The sequence below is a fragment of the Ascaphus truei genome, chromosome 1 (genome assembly GCF_040206685.1).
Source record: "Ascaphus truei isolate aAscTru1 chromosome 1, aAscTru1.hap1, whole genome shotgun sequence".
Classification (NCBI taxonomy): Eukaryota; Metazoa; Chordata; class Amphibia; order Anura; family Ascaphidae; genus Ascaphus; species Ascaphus truei.
The window spans coordinates 480,002,838-480,019,261 of NC_134483.1; the positions used below are offsets into that span (position 1 = coordinate 480,002,838).

At 39.4% G+C, this 16,424-nt stretch overlaps 1 protein-coding gene across 2 annotated transcripts in view; it reads left to right on the forward strand.

Moving 5' to 3' along the window:
* The window catches only part of ARAP2 (ArfGAP with RhoGAP domain, ankyrin repeat and PH domain 2), a 406,381-nt gene that overhangs the window by 232,571 nt on the left and 157,386 nt on the right, over positions 1–16,424 (forward strand). For both annotated transcript variants that reach the window (XM_075568062.1, XM_075568070.1), the window contains exon 21: positions 1,824–2,036. In XM_075568062.1, the coding sequence (XP_075424177.1) occupies positions 1,824–2,036 (213 nt within the window). The remainder of the gene's footprint in view (positions 1–1,823; positions 2,037–16,424) is intronic.

Consider the following 16,424-nt stretch of genomic DNA (forward strand, 5'->3'; position numbering starts at 1 on the left):
ACCAGGAAACCCTGGCAGACCAATTATAACATGTATGGATACACTCACTGAACCAATATCAGGCCTAGTGGAGAATGTTCTAAAACCACTAGTCACAAACACCAACTGCTTCATACAGGATACCACTGATTTCCTCAATACATTTAACAGCATCAAACAACTACCATCCAGCACACTACTAGTTACCATGGATGTAGAATCACTATAAAGTAATATCCTCCCCAAGGATGAATCTACACACACACACACACACGCACACAATAACACACCACAAAGAAGGAAGATACTGCACTTCAGTGAGACACCACTTCTCACAGTCAGATCACTCCTCCTGTATGGGGATATTTAATTTTAGAAGATAAGTGGTGTGTACAGTGGGCGTTTAGATCCCTTTCATTAGGGATCTAATCGGGTTTGAATATCATTATTTGAGATAACGAGACTCTTTAAGTGTTGCTTAAAGTAGTTTTATTGTGATTAGTGAGCAGTTTTATGGGCCTGATATACATAAGCAATGGATCACTTGATACTGATTGATCCCTTACTGCAATGTGGAATGAAGTGTTCTTGTAATCTTATGAGGCACACATGTGAGCATGTCACATACCTTATTTAGCTAAGTAACCTTCACCTGTATGTGTAAGTGCACTGCAAATAAGACAGTAATGTTTGTTCTGATGTTGTAGGATTTGTCTAAAATGATATGTATACATGAGATTGATATCTAGTATTTTATATATGTACTGTAGTGTCACTTACCAGGTATTTCATGATCCATGGAGTCCATAAGCCCATGTAGTCCCACAACCTGGGAGTATTGGCTCACTGAGCTGACCTGCTCCTCCATCTGGGTCAGGTGTCAGGGGGCAGATGAGCCTCCTCCAGTCTTCCTTGTCTCTGCAGCATGATCTGCCAATGTTTTTTTTTTTTACTTTGGCCATACTGTTTGCCCATTGGTTTTTTAGCATATCGATGGAGTGGGCAGTATTTTCCAGAGCATTAAAGTGCTCAAGCATGCAGTCCCTAATGCGCTACTTTTCAGCAATGCTGGTCTTCAGGCAAAAATCCTCAATTAATTCGGTGTGGTTTGGCACCACACCTATTAAAATCTCCAGCTCCTCCTCATTAGACATTTGACTTCTAATTCTGTCTTACTAGTCAAAAATGGCTGAGGTTTGCAGTTGGGCCTATATATTTATTTGAAATTGTTACATGTTCATTCATAATGCGTCACTAACGGACATTCACAAATAAAACGCTTTCCCAATGCGGATTTTAAGTATATTTTTTCAGGATGCTAGGATAATCCCTGTACAGCCAGGTAACATTATGATGGTCGTTTTGCTAACACACATTATTTTTGCATCTCATTAGCTTTGAGGATCCCCATTAATAGGAAGAAAAATAATGTGTGTCCCCTATTCAATGAACATCACGTTATTAGGTAGAAAGTACAACCTGAGCATCTACCCTTTAGTTTGTTACAGTATCTTGGTTTCTACATCTGTTAAACTCATGTCATCAGTATTGCAGAACTGAAGAAGAGAGAGAACTCTCAAAGCTTGTTCTAAAATATCAATTGTTGGTCAAAATAAATAAGGTATCACGTACTGTAATACTGAAGTACTCATTTCCTCACAACTTGACCAACACGCTACAGTATTTTTTTTTTCATTTATTATTTAAATTGTAGCATTGTAAAACAGATTTGCAACAAGGCTTATACAAAGCAAAGGTTTGCATACTTCAATATATATGTTCTTTTAGCATACATTATTATAATTCAACTAGACATGTTTATTTTAATGTCTCTTTATATTAAGGTTTGGGAAGCAAATCTCTATATCTGAAGAATGGAAACCCGTTGCATGTGAGGGAGTTACTAGAAGATTTTAAAAAGGATGCACGGAGCATTAAACTAAGAGCCGGAAAGCATCAACTGGAAGATGTGACTGATGTGCTGAAATGTTTTTTATATGAAATAGATGATGCACTTCTGACAAAAGAACTTTATCCATATTGGATCTCTGCCCTAGGTAATAACAGTGTTCTAGAAATAGCTGTTTTATTATTCATTTGAACGGATGCATCTACTAAGTAAAAGATGTTTATTTAAGTGAAATACTTTTGCCTAAAATCCCCTGAGACCACTGGCATAATGCTATTAGGGTAAGCTGCCTACGTATGCTGTAAAATTAAAATGCGGCGTCCAGCAGTCACTGAACACCTTAAACACATCGCTCTATAATGAACTGTTAACATCAGCAATTAATATAACATACATTATTAGATAAAAATAAGCACGTAATTGGTACAGCGGGCTATTTTGTTTCCGCTTGTTAAACTCTTAAACATTATTTAATCTGCTCTTCTCTTGCACATAAAGAATTGTACTACAAAAAACACAAAGTATGTCCATATATTTCAGACTCTTTAAAGTTTCTTCTGTCTTTATTATTTTGATATTAATTATATTATATTTTTAATAACTACAAATCTAGTGACGGTGTAACATAACTGTATCAGTGATATAATTATAGCTATGTGGCATGAGAGGAAATGGCTCCGAAAGAAAATGAGAGCAATGAAACAACGGATACTTGGAAGATTATTAGCTGCTTTTGATTTCTTTTATTGTTTGGGATGCTGCAATGCACAGTACATTATTGGTAATGCAAAATACCTGTATGCACCTGATGCACCTGAATAGGTTGATTGAAAGAGCTCTCCTTGTTAATGTTAATGCATTGAGCACTGTTAATGCTTGATATATTGGCACAATGTTAACTTAACTCAAGGTTAACTGTGTAAAAGAAAAAATTGTGTAAAATTATGTGAATTATGATGCAATATTTGTATTCATTTAGTGCAGCTAAAAGGCATTGCAGACTATTATGGCATTTAAGAGGTTAATACTTACGTACCTGTAGTTTAGTGAAATGAAACTTAGATTTTGGTCATTATGGAGCCTCCAATTTAAGCAAATTCCCAATGAAATTTAGCACATCCAACATCGATGTGATTTATTAGAATTAGTATCGCAGAGATACTATTTGTATTTACAATAGTTGCTACATGTATAGAAATACTGTACCTACAGTAATACTGCATTCCAGAGATAGGTAATATTTCAAGTGTGGCCTGAGCAGTAAATGAGATCGAGGAAGGATAAGGCTGCGTCCCCACTAGCGCTGAGCTCGCTGAGTGGGCGGTGCTTGGCGAGGTGACTTGCATATATATATATATATATATATATATATATATTAGAAAAAGAAAAGAGAAAAAGCGCCCGATCCTTGTGTAAAATCAGATGAACATTTTAATAAATCATGGACAAGACAAATGCACACTTACAATTTGTCTGATAAAAACAGGCATTTTATGGGACCTGCCCATGCACCAAATGAAGACTCCACGGTCACCTCCGCTCTGCAATCTCCAGATTAGTTCTTTGTCCAGTATTTGAGAACGCCGTTTTCTCCAGGATGGATATCAACCACTTTTAAGGAGCTTCTCAGCAGCGTGCGTCCGCCATTGCTCACACGCATGTGGTACTGGAACCCGGAAGGACTTTGTTTGCGTCTCCACGGTCTCTCTCTGGTGCCAAGGCAGGTCAGCCACCGTAGTTTCAATGTAAACCGTCCCTACGCGTTTCTTCCGCCTTTGCGGATTTCATCAGGGGATGGACACCAAAGGGGCTGTCTGATGTTAAATAGTCCCTCATATCAATAAACATTGTATGACTCACAGGTGTGTTCAATTCAATAGGTGTCATTAAATCAAGTTGATATCTGGTGCAATGTGGTTGAGAACTATAATATATTTAGACATAACAGAATTTGGAACGTTAGTGCATTTAATAACAGCAAACGAGGATACTGCTGCAAATGGAGTAGTTACACAATTTATATGCAAATTACGTACTAACATGAACAGGATATGAAAATAAAACTCATTCCAACGTTTGTGTAATACTAAAAAATGAAAAATATAAAAAATATACAAAATATAATTAGATTAAATAATAAATAAATAAAATAATAATAATATTCAAGATGAGTGACATCTAACATGTGCTAGTCTTCTTTGGAACGTGAACAAATTAATTATCATGTAATATACACATACCCTACCTATAACTAATGATATGAAAATGATATCTTTAATTGTATAAATCACATATATATAATAAATCTAAATAACGTAATGATCCCTAAAAAACAATAATTAATTAATACATAGTGCTTTATATAATAAATAATAAGAGAATATATACATACTTAAGCTTGAAAAAGAGAGAAACATTTAATGTATCTCTCCATATGTAAACTAGAAAGAAGAGATGAAACAGTGGTTAATGATTGCAAGAGACAAGCCAAAACTTCTATGTGGTTATAGATTTATATATCAAATATAACCCAAATTTGGGTATTTGGAGACCTGATTGGTCAAATTACAATTGTTCCTAAATGATAATTGTTTTTTCTATATCATTATAGAGAAATGATCCCTATAGATATAATTAGGGGCAAGAAATGATCTAGCATAAGGATAAAAGGGACCTGGATTATAACCATCCCAATAGTATTGTTTGAATATATCAATATGACGACTAATATTGGTGCTGATTCTAGGTATAATATCTGAACTGTGTGAGGGATGAATATGTATTTGTAAATATCTATGTTTAACTAATAGACGTTGAGTAATAGGGGAAAGAAGCGGAGCTCTATTTTGCTTAAGATGAGAATTACTAACAAGCCAAGAGGCAGCAATCCAAATGAATTAAAATAACTAATATTTAAATATTTAGAAGTGAATGTGAATTTAGTGTGTTATATTGTGTCTTATGTGAAACTGAACGTAGTTTATACATTAATTTGTGAACTTTAATTCTAAATATGATTGTTATATTGTAACTTAATAGGAATAATAAAGGAATGTGATTGTGTCAAAAACAAATATTGTGTGTTTGTGATACAGTGCTGACCAAGGGTCCCACAATCGCACCGACTGGGAACCTCGGAGGGAGCATGCTATACATGCTCAACCCAGACCTCTGAGATCCCGTCAATGGAAGTGGATGTTGAATCTATATTACACTATAGTGCTTGTGTCAATGCAGTCGTTTAGACCCCCTGGACTCAATGTCGCTAACATATAAATCCAGAAGGTCTCCCTTAGGTTCAGTTTTTTGACTCTGTCGCCACTTAATGCTAGAGGGATATGTTCTAAGCACATAACAGTCAATGATGATGGATCCTTGTTGTGTATTTCCAAGAAATGTCTAGATAGGTTATGAGTGGTAATACCATGTAGAATGTTTCTTCTATGTTCTAGAAATCTTGTGCTTAGAGTCCTTGTGGTTCTCCCCACATATTGGAATCCGCATTTGCATGTAATGACATAGATCACGAATGAGGATAGACAATCCATATGACTCTTAATTGTATGTGTAGATTTGTTGTAAAAGGAAGTGACTTGGTTGGTTTTGCACATATGTTTGCATGTTATACATCTATTTCTACCACAAACAAAGTTGCCATTTATTGTCGGTTTTAACATAGAAGGATCCTTAATCTGTTTAAGGCGACTAGGTGCTAGGATAGTTTTCAAGTTTCTGGCTTTTTTGTATATAATGGGAACTTTAGTTGGTAATTTATTTCCAATTATTGGGTCCCTTAACAATATACTCCAGTGTTTGTTAAGAATTGTTGAAATGCCTTTCACTGAATTATTAAATGTCGTAATAAAAAGTGGTGACTTGACAGAATTGACCCCAAAATCACCATTGGTCCCTCCAACCTTGTTTGATTTGGATAATAAAGATTTACACTCCAGGAGACCTACCTGTCGAAATGTCTCATATATGATGTGTTTGTCATAACCTTTGGCCAGAAATCTTTCAACCAATATTTCCCCCTGGGCCAAAAAATCAGAACGTGAAGAACAATTCCTCCTAATTCTGAGAAATTGGCCCCTGGGGATGTTGGCCAACCATCTTTTATAATGGTTGCTATTGTTGTGTAGATAGCTATTGGTGGCCACTGTTTTAAAGTGTGTTTTGGTGATGATTTCTCCATTTAAATTAGCCTCCAGTTCTAGGTCCAGAAACACAATCATGTTCTTATTAACATTATAAGTAAACTTCAGATCCATGTCATTGTTGTTAAATGCCTGTAGTTTATGTTCCAGGAGTTCCTGATCACCATCCCATATTAGGATGATGTCATCTATGTAACGGCCATAGTACACAAGACTCGCCCCCAGATCTGCATCACCCCACACATGTAGTTCCTCCCACAAACCCATGTAGAGGTTCGCATAACTGGGGGCAAATCTCGTGCCCATGGCCGTCCCACAGATCTGCAAATAATAAATGTCCTCAAATAAAAAATAATTGTGTTCTAGTATGAATGTAATGGCCTGCAAAATAAACATGGATTGCGTGTTGCCTAAACTTGTGTCCAAATTGAGAAAATGTTTTACTGCTTCTAAACCTTTATTATGTTTAATGCAAGTATACAAAGATGTTATATCACATGTTGCCCAGATGTATGTGGGTTTCCAAATTATTCTATATATGCAGGTCCCCGCTCACACTATGCGCGCCCGTATATGCGCGGGCACACACGCTCACCGGCGCTCTGCGCGTACATAAACAAATTTTTCAAACTTACAAGCGCGCTCAGCTTCCCCTGCATTGTCCCCCCCGGCCCTCCCCGCTAGCGCTTGTAAAAATTTAAAGGACACCCGTGCTCATGCTTGGAGAGCCCTCCAAGCATGAGCGCGCTCAGCGCCAGCGGGGACAAAGCCTAAGGGGATGGGGCGAGCAATGAAACAAAACAATGTGTTGGGGTACTCAGGTAGCCATTGTGTGGAAGATTATTTATTGGCATAGGGGGTAACCTCACCAAACCAAGTTTTAAGTACGTATTTTTTCTTGATGGTATCTCAATGGACTTTGCAATATACTGTACTGCATGCACAGTAGTAATTTGCTTTTTTACATTAACTCCTTTTGATCCCATGGAATACATGCAATCTTTCCCAGATTTGTGTTGTAAAAGATCAAACTAATTGTTATTGCCAACCTTCAATTGCCACATTGATGACCCCTCTCTCCCTTGGGCTTCCTGCTTTCTTTCTCTAACCTCTTCTTTTGGCCTTCAACAGTGGATGGCCACTTCTTAGACCTGGTTTTCACTAAAAACTTCTCTCTCTCTGATTTCTCCATTTCCCCTTATCCTCTCTCTGACCATCACCTCATCTCATTCTCTCTATCTCGCTTCTCCCCTTCTCCACCTCCATCTACCCCCCGGTTCTGCAGAAACCTGCGCTCTATTCACTTACCTGACTTTGAGTCCATGTTACACTCCTCCCTCTCCTCTCTAAGCTCTGCTACAGACCCAGACAACCTGGTCAGGATCTACAACTCTGCCTTGTCCTCCTCTCTTGATCTAAATGCCCCGCTTTCTCTCTGCCGCACTCGCCCTTTTAACCCTAGACCCTGGTTAAATTCCCACACGCACATGCTGCGTTCCTTCACTCGTTCCTCTGAACACCTCTGGAGGAAATCTCATACTCTCGCAGACTGCCTTCACTACAAATTTATGCTATTCTGTTTCAACTCTGCCCTCTCGCAAGCTAAACAAGCCTACTTTTCTTCACTAATCAACATGCACAAGTCTAACCCACGCCGACTGTACTCTGTCTTTGATACTCTACTCAAACCACCCTCAGCTGCCTCTCCTTCCTCCATCTCCGCTCAGGACTTTGCTGACTATTTTAAGGAAAAGGTGGAATCCATACGTCAGAACATCCCCTCTGTTTCTTCCTCCCATCCTACACCTCTTCCTAACTCTCCTCCTGCCTTCCTTGACTCTTTTTCCACTGTCTCAGAGGAGGATGTGTCGCTGTTGATCGCCTCTTCTCCCTCTACCACTTGCCCTCATGACCCCATTCCCTCCCATCTCCTAAAACCTCTTGCTCCTACTATAATCCCTACGCTCACGCACATTTTTAACTCCTCCCTCTGCTCTGGAACCTTTCCATCCTCCTTCAAACATGCAACAGTCATACCATTACTCAAAAACAGCAAGCTTGACCCTACCTGTCTTTCTAACTATCGGCCTGTCTCCCGCCTGCCTTTTGCCTCTAAACTCCTTGAACGTCTTGCATTCGCTCGCTTGCTCCATTTTCTCAACACCTATTCTCTCCTAGACCCTCTACAATCTGGCTTCCACACTGCTCACTCCACGGAAACAGCCCTCACTAAAATAACTGACGACCTACATGCTGAAAAAGACCGAGGTCTTTACACTCTGCTCATATTACTCGACCTCTATGCAGCATTTGACACCGTGGACCACCCTCTTCTCCTTCACATTCTCCATACTCTTGGCATTCGGAACAAAGCTCTATCCTGGATCTCATCCTACCTCTCCCATCGTACTTTCAGTGTCTCTTCTGCTAACACGTCCTCCTCCTCTATTGATCTCTCTGTGGGGGTACCCCAGGGCTCTGTCCTGGTACCTCTTCTCTTTTCTCTGTATACACTCTCTCTAGGTGACCTAAAAACATATTTTGGGTTTAATTATCACCTCTATGCTGACGACACACAAATATATTTCTCAACACCCGACCTTACACCTGCTGTACAAACCAAAGTTTCTGAATGTCTCTCTGCTATATCATCCTGGATGGCCCTCCGCCGCCTTAAACTCAACATGGCTAAAACAGAGCTCCTCATACTTCATCCCAAACCTGGCCCTACTACCTCCTTCCACATTACTGTTGGTACTACGATCATTCACCCAGTAGCCCAAGCACGCTGCCTTGGGGTCACACTCGACTCCTCTCTCACATTTGCCCCTCACATTCAAAACATTTCTAAAACCTGTCGCTTTTTCCTCCGCAATATAACAAAGATACGCCCTTTCCTCTGTTGCTCGACTGCTAAAACTCTGACTCAGGCCCTCATTCTCTCCCGTCTTGATTACTGTAACCTCCTGCTGTCCGGCCTTCCTGCCTCTCACCTGCCTCCCCTACAATCTATCCTTAACGCTGCTGCCAGAATCACTCTACACTTTCCTAAATATGTCTCAGCATCTCCCCTCATGAAATCCCTCTCCTGGCTTCCGATCAAATCCTGCATCTCACACTCCATTCTTCTCCTCACTTTTAAAGCTTTATACTCTTCTGCCCCTCCTTACATCTCAGCCCTAATTTCTCGTTATGCACCATCCAGACTCTTGCGTTCTTCTCAAGGATGTCTTCTTTCTACCCCCTTTGTATCTAAAGCCCTCTCCCGCCTTAAACCTTTTTCATTGACTGCCCCTCACCTCTGGAATGCCCTTCCCCTCAGTACCCGACTAGCACCCTCTTTATCCACCTTTAAGACCCACCTTAAGACACACTTGCTTAAAGAAGCATATGAATACAGTAGCACTGTGGCTATTCTGAACACATGACACATAAAGCTTGGCCCCCTGCAGACGCACTTACCAGAACTCCCTCCTACTGTCTCTGTACGTTCTCCCTACCTACCAAATAGACTGTAAGCTCCTCGGAGCAGGGACTCCTCTTCCTTAATGTCTAAAGCACTTATTCCCATGATCTGTTATTTATATTATCTGTTATTTATTGGATTACCACATGTATTACTGCTGTGAAGCACTATGTACATTAATGGCGCTATATAAATAAAGACATACAATACAATACCTAAAGGTAGGGCAATGCTGCTAAACTCTCATGGCTTCCTCCATCTAAATCACTTTTGCCATGCTTCTTTGTTGATCATGATCCATACAAAATATTTTTAAAGGATCATTTATCAATGTCTTCCATCTGCAAAATTAATAGTACCAGATATTCTGCACAAATAAATTCCAGTTACATTATTTTTCTCATCTGTACTACAATAATTTTACAGAAAAGAGACTTTGACAACTGGTCTTTTAGTTTGCACTGCTCCTGGACTCATAAATAATTTATGCTTGATTATTTATTTGCCAATGTTATTTACCAATTTTGTTTATTGTACATGTTTGCATACTGTATATATGTTTATTTTCTTTATATAGCATCAACACAGTGTGCAGTGCTTTTAAAGAAAATAGAAAATTTAGTTTAAAGTACAAACATTGATGGTAAAAGCACTTGGAGACTCCAAAGAACTTACAATCTATGTGATATATTAATAGATATACAGAAACATTATGAGTAAAAGTGCATGTATTAAAAGTGTAAGTCCTGGAAGTCAAGTGCATCTGAAGTCAGTAGTGTAGGTGTACTGAAGTCATTTAATGAGATACTATATTTAAGAGTTGAATTTTCAGGTGGAATTTAAAAATAGGGAGAGAAGGTGTTTGTCTAAGTGAAAGAGAGATCGATAGGTAGGGAGAGATGAGTCAAAAAGTTAAAGGGCTGTGAGGTGAAAGGTGCAAATGAGAAATGCTTGGTGTAAGCCTAAGAGGCGAGTAAAGATGTAATGAGAAATCAGAGTTGAGATACAGTATATGAAGCTGCAGAGGAATGTAGAACATGAAAGGACAGGAGGAGTATTTTGTAGTTTATATGGATATTAATAGAAGAAAAAAAACCCAGGAATTCAGAAGCAGATACGAGTCTAGAAGGGTAGGCGTTTAATTCTTTCAAGGGTGTAAGACAATGAGGCCAGAAAAAATTATGTTATAATTATTAATATTGAAAATAATGAGGGAATGCATTAGTGTTTTATTAGTCGAGGAACAGAGAAAGGGACATATTATTGCAATGATGCAAAATAAGAAATGTCAGGATTTACCAATAGCATTTACTGTATATGAGGGGAAATACACAGTGGATGGGTCACATTTAACTCCTAGGCAGTATACTTGTGACACTGTGTAGATAGTAATGTTATTGACTGTAATGGAAAAATAAACTATAGGGCGTGGTTTGGGAGGGAGTATGAGAAGCTTTTCTTAGACATACTGCATTAACCCCTTGAGCACTAGAGGTACACATCTACAAAGGTTCCAATATTGGCCACTCCAGGGTGAACAATATGAAGCTTTTAAGCTCCTGTGTTATGCGGTCCAATAGAAAGCTGCAATATCATCTGACACAGCTTCCACATAGCCCACATGATATGGGAGAAGAACTCCTCCCACAGGTGGCAAGTAACAGCGCACAGCCATAGGACAAAACAGAGGAATAGCTTCTGATGGTGACTAAAAAATGTTTATTGTGAACAGAGTATACAGCTGACGGATCCTCTGACGCATTTCAGCCCTCAGGCCTTTGTCAACAGCTGTGCGCTGTTACTTGCCTCCTGTGGGAGGAGTTCTAACCAACGGACCGCACGCCGGGTTGCTGTTTTGCTGTCCCTTATGACGTCACCACCGCCGGTCATGTGACCGCCTTGTGCAACGGAAGCGTTGCTAGACGGGTTGGCGGTGCTACAAGGATCCATGAGGCTCGGCATTATCCACTCTACCAACCGTGAGTCTCTCTAACTCAATGTTAATCGTGCCCTATACGGAGCCAATTGCTGGGAGAGACTTTACATCATTCAGTGAGAGTGCTGCCTTGACCTGCTGCACATGTTTTATTTTTACACAATTCAGTGACTGTTAGCTTCTAGAGCACCTGGTGGGTTAACTTTTGTTTACCCGTTTCTCTACACATGATATGGGAGCTTTAAACCTACATGAGATACTGGCAACATATTTGTAGGGATGTATACTATCTTGGAAAGCAGTGGGTCCCCAGAGCTGAAACTAATGAGGTTACTTTAAGGCAATGAAGGGCAAATTAGTCAGAGATTGCTGATAGACAATCTGTGATTAGTGACTGGACTGTAGGTATTAAGTCAGGGGCAAATTAATATAGTTGTGAATCATCTGTATAACGTTATTATCTGATGCCAATGTTAAAGAGGTCACCAACTGAGAACTTATATAGAGAGAAGTGGAAGGGACCTAAAACAGAGCCTTCACTGACAATCTTTAGAGGTCAAGGAGTTTACAAAAAAGAACCAGAGGAGCAGTGAGAGAGGTAGGAGGCAAACCAGGAGAGGGCAGTGCCACAGATGCCAAGAATATTCAGGGGAAGAGGATGATTAATAGTATAAAAAGTAAAGGCGGCAAAGGCTCATAATGGAGTATGATACATTGAGATTTGTCAATATGGAGATGATTAATAGTATAAAAAGTAAAGGAGACAAAGGCTCATAATGGAGTAGATACATTGAGATTTGTCAATATCGAGGTCATTATCTATTTTGATGAGTGCGGTTTCAGTAGAGTATGTTATGTGGAAGCCTGATTGTGGAGGGCTAATAGGATGTCTGAACTGAGAAAATTAAACAACTTTCATAGGAATTAAAAGAAAAAATTCTGATGTAGTTAGTAGGGAAGGTAGAGTATTTTTCTTGAGAATAGGTTGGACAATTGCATTGTGAAAAAGAAATAGGAAAGTGCCAGAGAAAATAGATGTTAATGATACAGTATGCATGAGGATGGTGACCAGGTCGAAACAAAAGATCTAAGGAGATGGGGATAGATCAAGGCATCGTGTGGCAGAGGTTAAGGACAAGAGAAGATGAGACACTTTGTCTCCAGTTGCAGATCAAGAAGAGCCAATGGTAGAAGGAGGAGGACTAGGAATAAGAGGTGTGGAAGGGTCAGCAGCGAATTATCTGCTAACAGCTACCACTTTGCCATTGAAATAATCAGCAAAGTCTTATGGTGTAGTGGAAATAGCAGAGCATATGTTAGCGTGAGGTTATAGAAGGGTGTCAATGACAATGAGGTAGCATGGATTTGATTTTTGCATATTTTTTGAGAGGTAATGTACTGTAGCTCTGTTTGGTAAGAAAACATGCTGAGTTAATGTAGGACAGGAGGAATATATAGTGAAAAAAATCTGTTGCAGAGTGCAACTTCCTCCAAGGGAGTTCAGCAGAACAAGTACAGAAGCATAGAATGCATATATACTTATTTAGAAATGTTGTTAGCCCTCTAGGTAACGTCACATTTAAATGGCCAAATAAAACTTAGTATATTTGGGACCAAGAGAAAAAATGTAATGGTGATAATTTTTTCCAAAATTTGGTAAACATAAAATAGTTGCGTTGTAATTTGCAGAAAAATCATAATATATGTATTTATTTACAAACTAACAAATAGTATTCAACCAAACTGTTTGCAGTTTCACAAAATGTCCCACAACATTCTAAGGTACTTTTACTAATCAACTGGAACTGATTCACACATCAAAATATAAAACTTTTATGACTATTCCTTAATATTCCATGAAGTTACACTGCTACAGTACACTAGAATGGTTTTATATATATATATATATATATGTGTGTGTGTGTGTGTGTGTCCTGATTTGTTTAATAGTCTTTAAGTCGTTATTTTTTCTATTTCTTTATCTCCATAAACCGGAGCTATAGAATTTTACAAAAGAATGTAAACTAGCTAAACTACTAAATACTGAAAACTCAAACTTTTGTGCTAGATTCGTATTCATATTTGTTTCATGGGAAAAAAAAGATACAGTCTATCATTTTTGCTGTCTTACTACTTCAAATTCATAACCTCATTTAACTTGATCAAATGCAACAGACGACAGTAAAATAGGAGGAGGGCAGAAGTGAAGAAGAGAAAAACACATCATACCAGTAGAGTACAAATAACCAAAGGGCTGTCAACAGTAATGCCCCAGGAGTTTGATGCCATGTCAAGGGATCATGTGGCACTTCAACCACAGGCTGAGGATGGAGATTTGAAGTCCTTGTCAACAAATTTCTTGACAATCATGCTGTAACTTTCATGGCATGGAATTTTCAAGAACACGAAGTAACACGGCAAACACATTGCAATCTAGACAGAATAAACAGTTCATGTGTGCCAGGAGAGCATGCTCATGCAAGAAAGTGCTTCCAGATTGCAAATGGTACGGTATGTGAAAGGAAGACTGCCCAAAGAATATGGCTTGTGGAGATCCAACTCTGAACACCTACATTACCAGAATAGAGGAAAACATTAAAGACCTGAGATCAATAATTTCATTGCGGCTATTCAAGGGGGGATCAAAGAAAAAAAAATGTATTACTGATTTTCACGTATTGCACTTAGCATTTGTATTATACAGTTTTAACCATAACTACAGCAACAAGGTAGAGCTTTTCAAGAGAAAGGAATGAATGAATGAATGTGGCTTCTTGCAGTACTCAAGAATTGTTTCTTAGAACCATACAGTATGCCAAAAATGAATTGTATGTTGCAAGAAATATAAGAAAATAAAGGTTGTAACCGCAAAGGTTATGAAGGGGTTAACCGCTCCCTGGTAGGCCTAACCACCTTCACCTCAGGGCAAATACAATGACCCCCCACCCCCTCTACCCTTAATAAAAACTAAAATACAATACTGTACATGTTTAAATATTCTGCATCACGGGACCGGGACCTTTAAACGAGCAGGTGATACCGGCACCTCATACCACGGCACCTCACACAAGGGCCTATAATTCAGGAAGTAGGGTCCCCGGGCTGAAATGTATGCAGTTCAGCACCGGAGACCCCCTGCTTCATAAATATGTTATTAAAATAAAATAAAAGCCGCACAGACTGATGCAGTCCGGTATGATTCACACAGTGGGCGTCCCATTTAGAAGCGGGGACCCCAGCTGTGTTAATCCTAATGGGCCATTCCCCCCGGCCAAGCACTGTGCTGCGCATGCTCGACTTTTGGTCCATGGTGCACCAGCACATGTCTTGTTGTAGTATAGGTTAGACATACAGTACAAGATGCTGCATCTGTACACTACATAATCTTTGTGATTATTAGTTTACATTCGTGCAAACATACCACTTCATGACAGCTTATATGTCAAATCAAATACAAGGCTAGTAATATACAGAAAATAAAAATAGTTTTTTTTTTAAAGTTGCATAACATTTAAAGTTGTACAAAATAGTTTCTGAACGCGTTGCATTGCACAATTATAATGAGAATGTTTATACATTTCTAATATGACCTTACTACCTTCTGCATTCAGAAAACAGAACTGAAAAAACGTAATACTTTAATAACAAGATATAATTAGGCACAGTTAGTGAGTAATAATAACAGTAATAATATATTTTGTCTCTGTTCTGTAGAATTTATCAAATAAAAATATCCAATTTGAAGCAATAGAATAATGAATGTGTGTTTGGAGTAGTATTTAAGCCATTTGGGACTCTAGAAAACGTACTTTTTAGCCCTGAAACTTTGACACAAAAAAATGTAAACTATAATATTAGTGTAACAGTGTTTACCCCGCCCGCTGGGAGATCCCCCTAATACCAGGTGTATGGTGCATACTACCTTTTGCTTCACAAGAGGCTGAATCTTCCGCCGATGTTGTGGGGACTGCAGGACAGGCTTCTGGGGTATATATCCAACATTTAGTCCATGGTACACAGTTCTTCCATCTGCCGTAAGCTCCGGATGTATGGAGGCAATCTTCTATGGTACAAATGGTTACCCCTCCCCCCCAGTAAAATCACACACCAGGCAGGAGGTATAATATACTGGAATGGATTTATTCCTGTACACTCACAGCACACAGCAGTTCTCTGCCCAAGACAGTCTCTATTCTGGTCTCCAGACTTAGGATGGTCCCTGGACCTTCACTACAAGTCAACGGCCCCCGCAGCAGCGCCTGCTCTTCCCCAGCCCTCTTGCAGGACCAGGGAAAAAGGTAATCACTCACTCTCCCCCTTAGGGAAGCGGGCCTGGTCCTGCCAGTGCACAGCAGCCTGCGTGATACCTTGTCTCTCTCAACATTAGAGACACTACTAGGTAAGGTACTACGTTTGAACCCAGGATTGGGCAGAACACAAACCTAGTCACACCTCCTCCCTTGTCAGTCAAGGGACTGCCTGTGTGGGGAAAACCCATGATTGGTATTGGCACTGCCTGCTCTTACCAGGACTTGCATGCCAGTGAAGGCAGAATGGTAGCCAGAAACCAGCCATGGCTACATTAGTATATACGCCCCTTGGGGAGAGAGCAATTATTTTACTAAGGAGCACACTTACTACAGCAACAAGGTAGAGCTTTTCAAGAGAAAGGAATGAATGAATGAATGTGGCTTCTTGCAGTACTCAAGAATTGTTTCTTAGAACCATACAGTATGCCAAAAATGAATTGTATGTTGCAAGAAATATAAGAAAATAAAGGTTGTAACCGCAAAGGTTATGAAGGGGTTAACCGCTCCCTGGTAGGCCTAACCACCTTCACCTCAGGGCAAATACAATGACCCCCCACCCCCTCTACCCTTAATAAAAACTAAAATACAATACTGTACATGTTTAAATATTCTGCATCACGGGACCGGGACCTTTAAACGAGCAGGTGATACCGGCACCTCATACCAC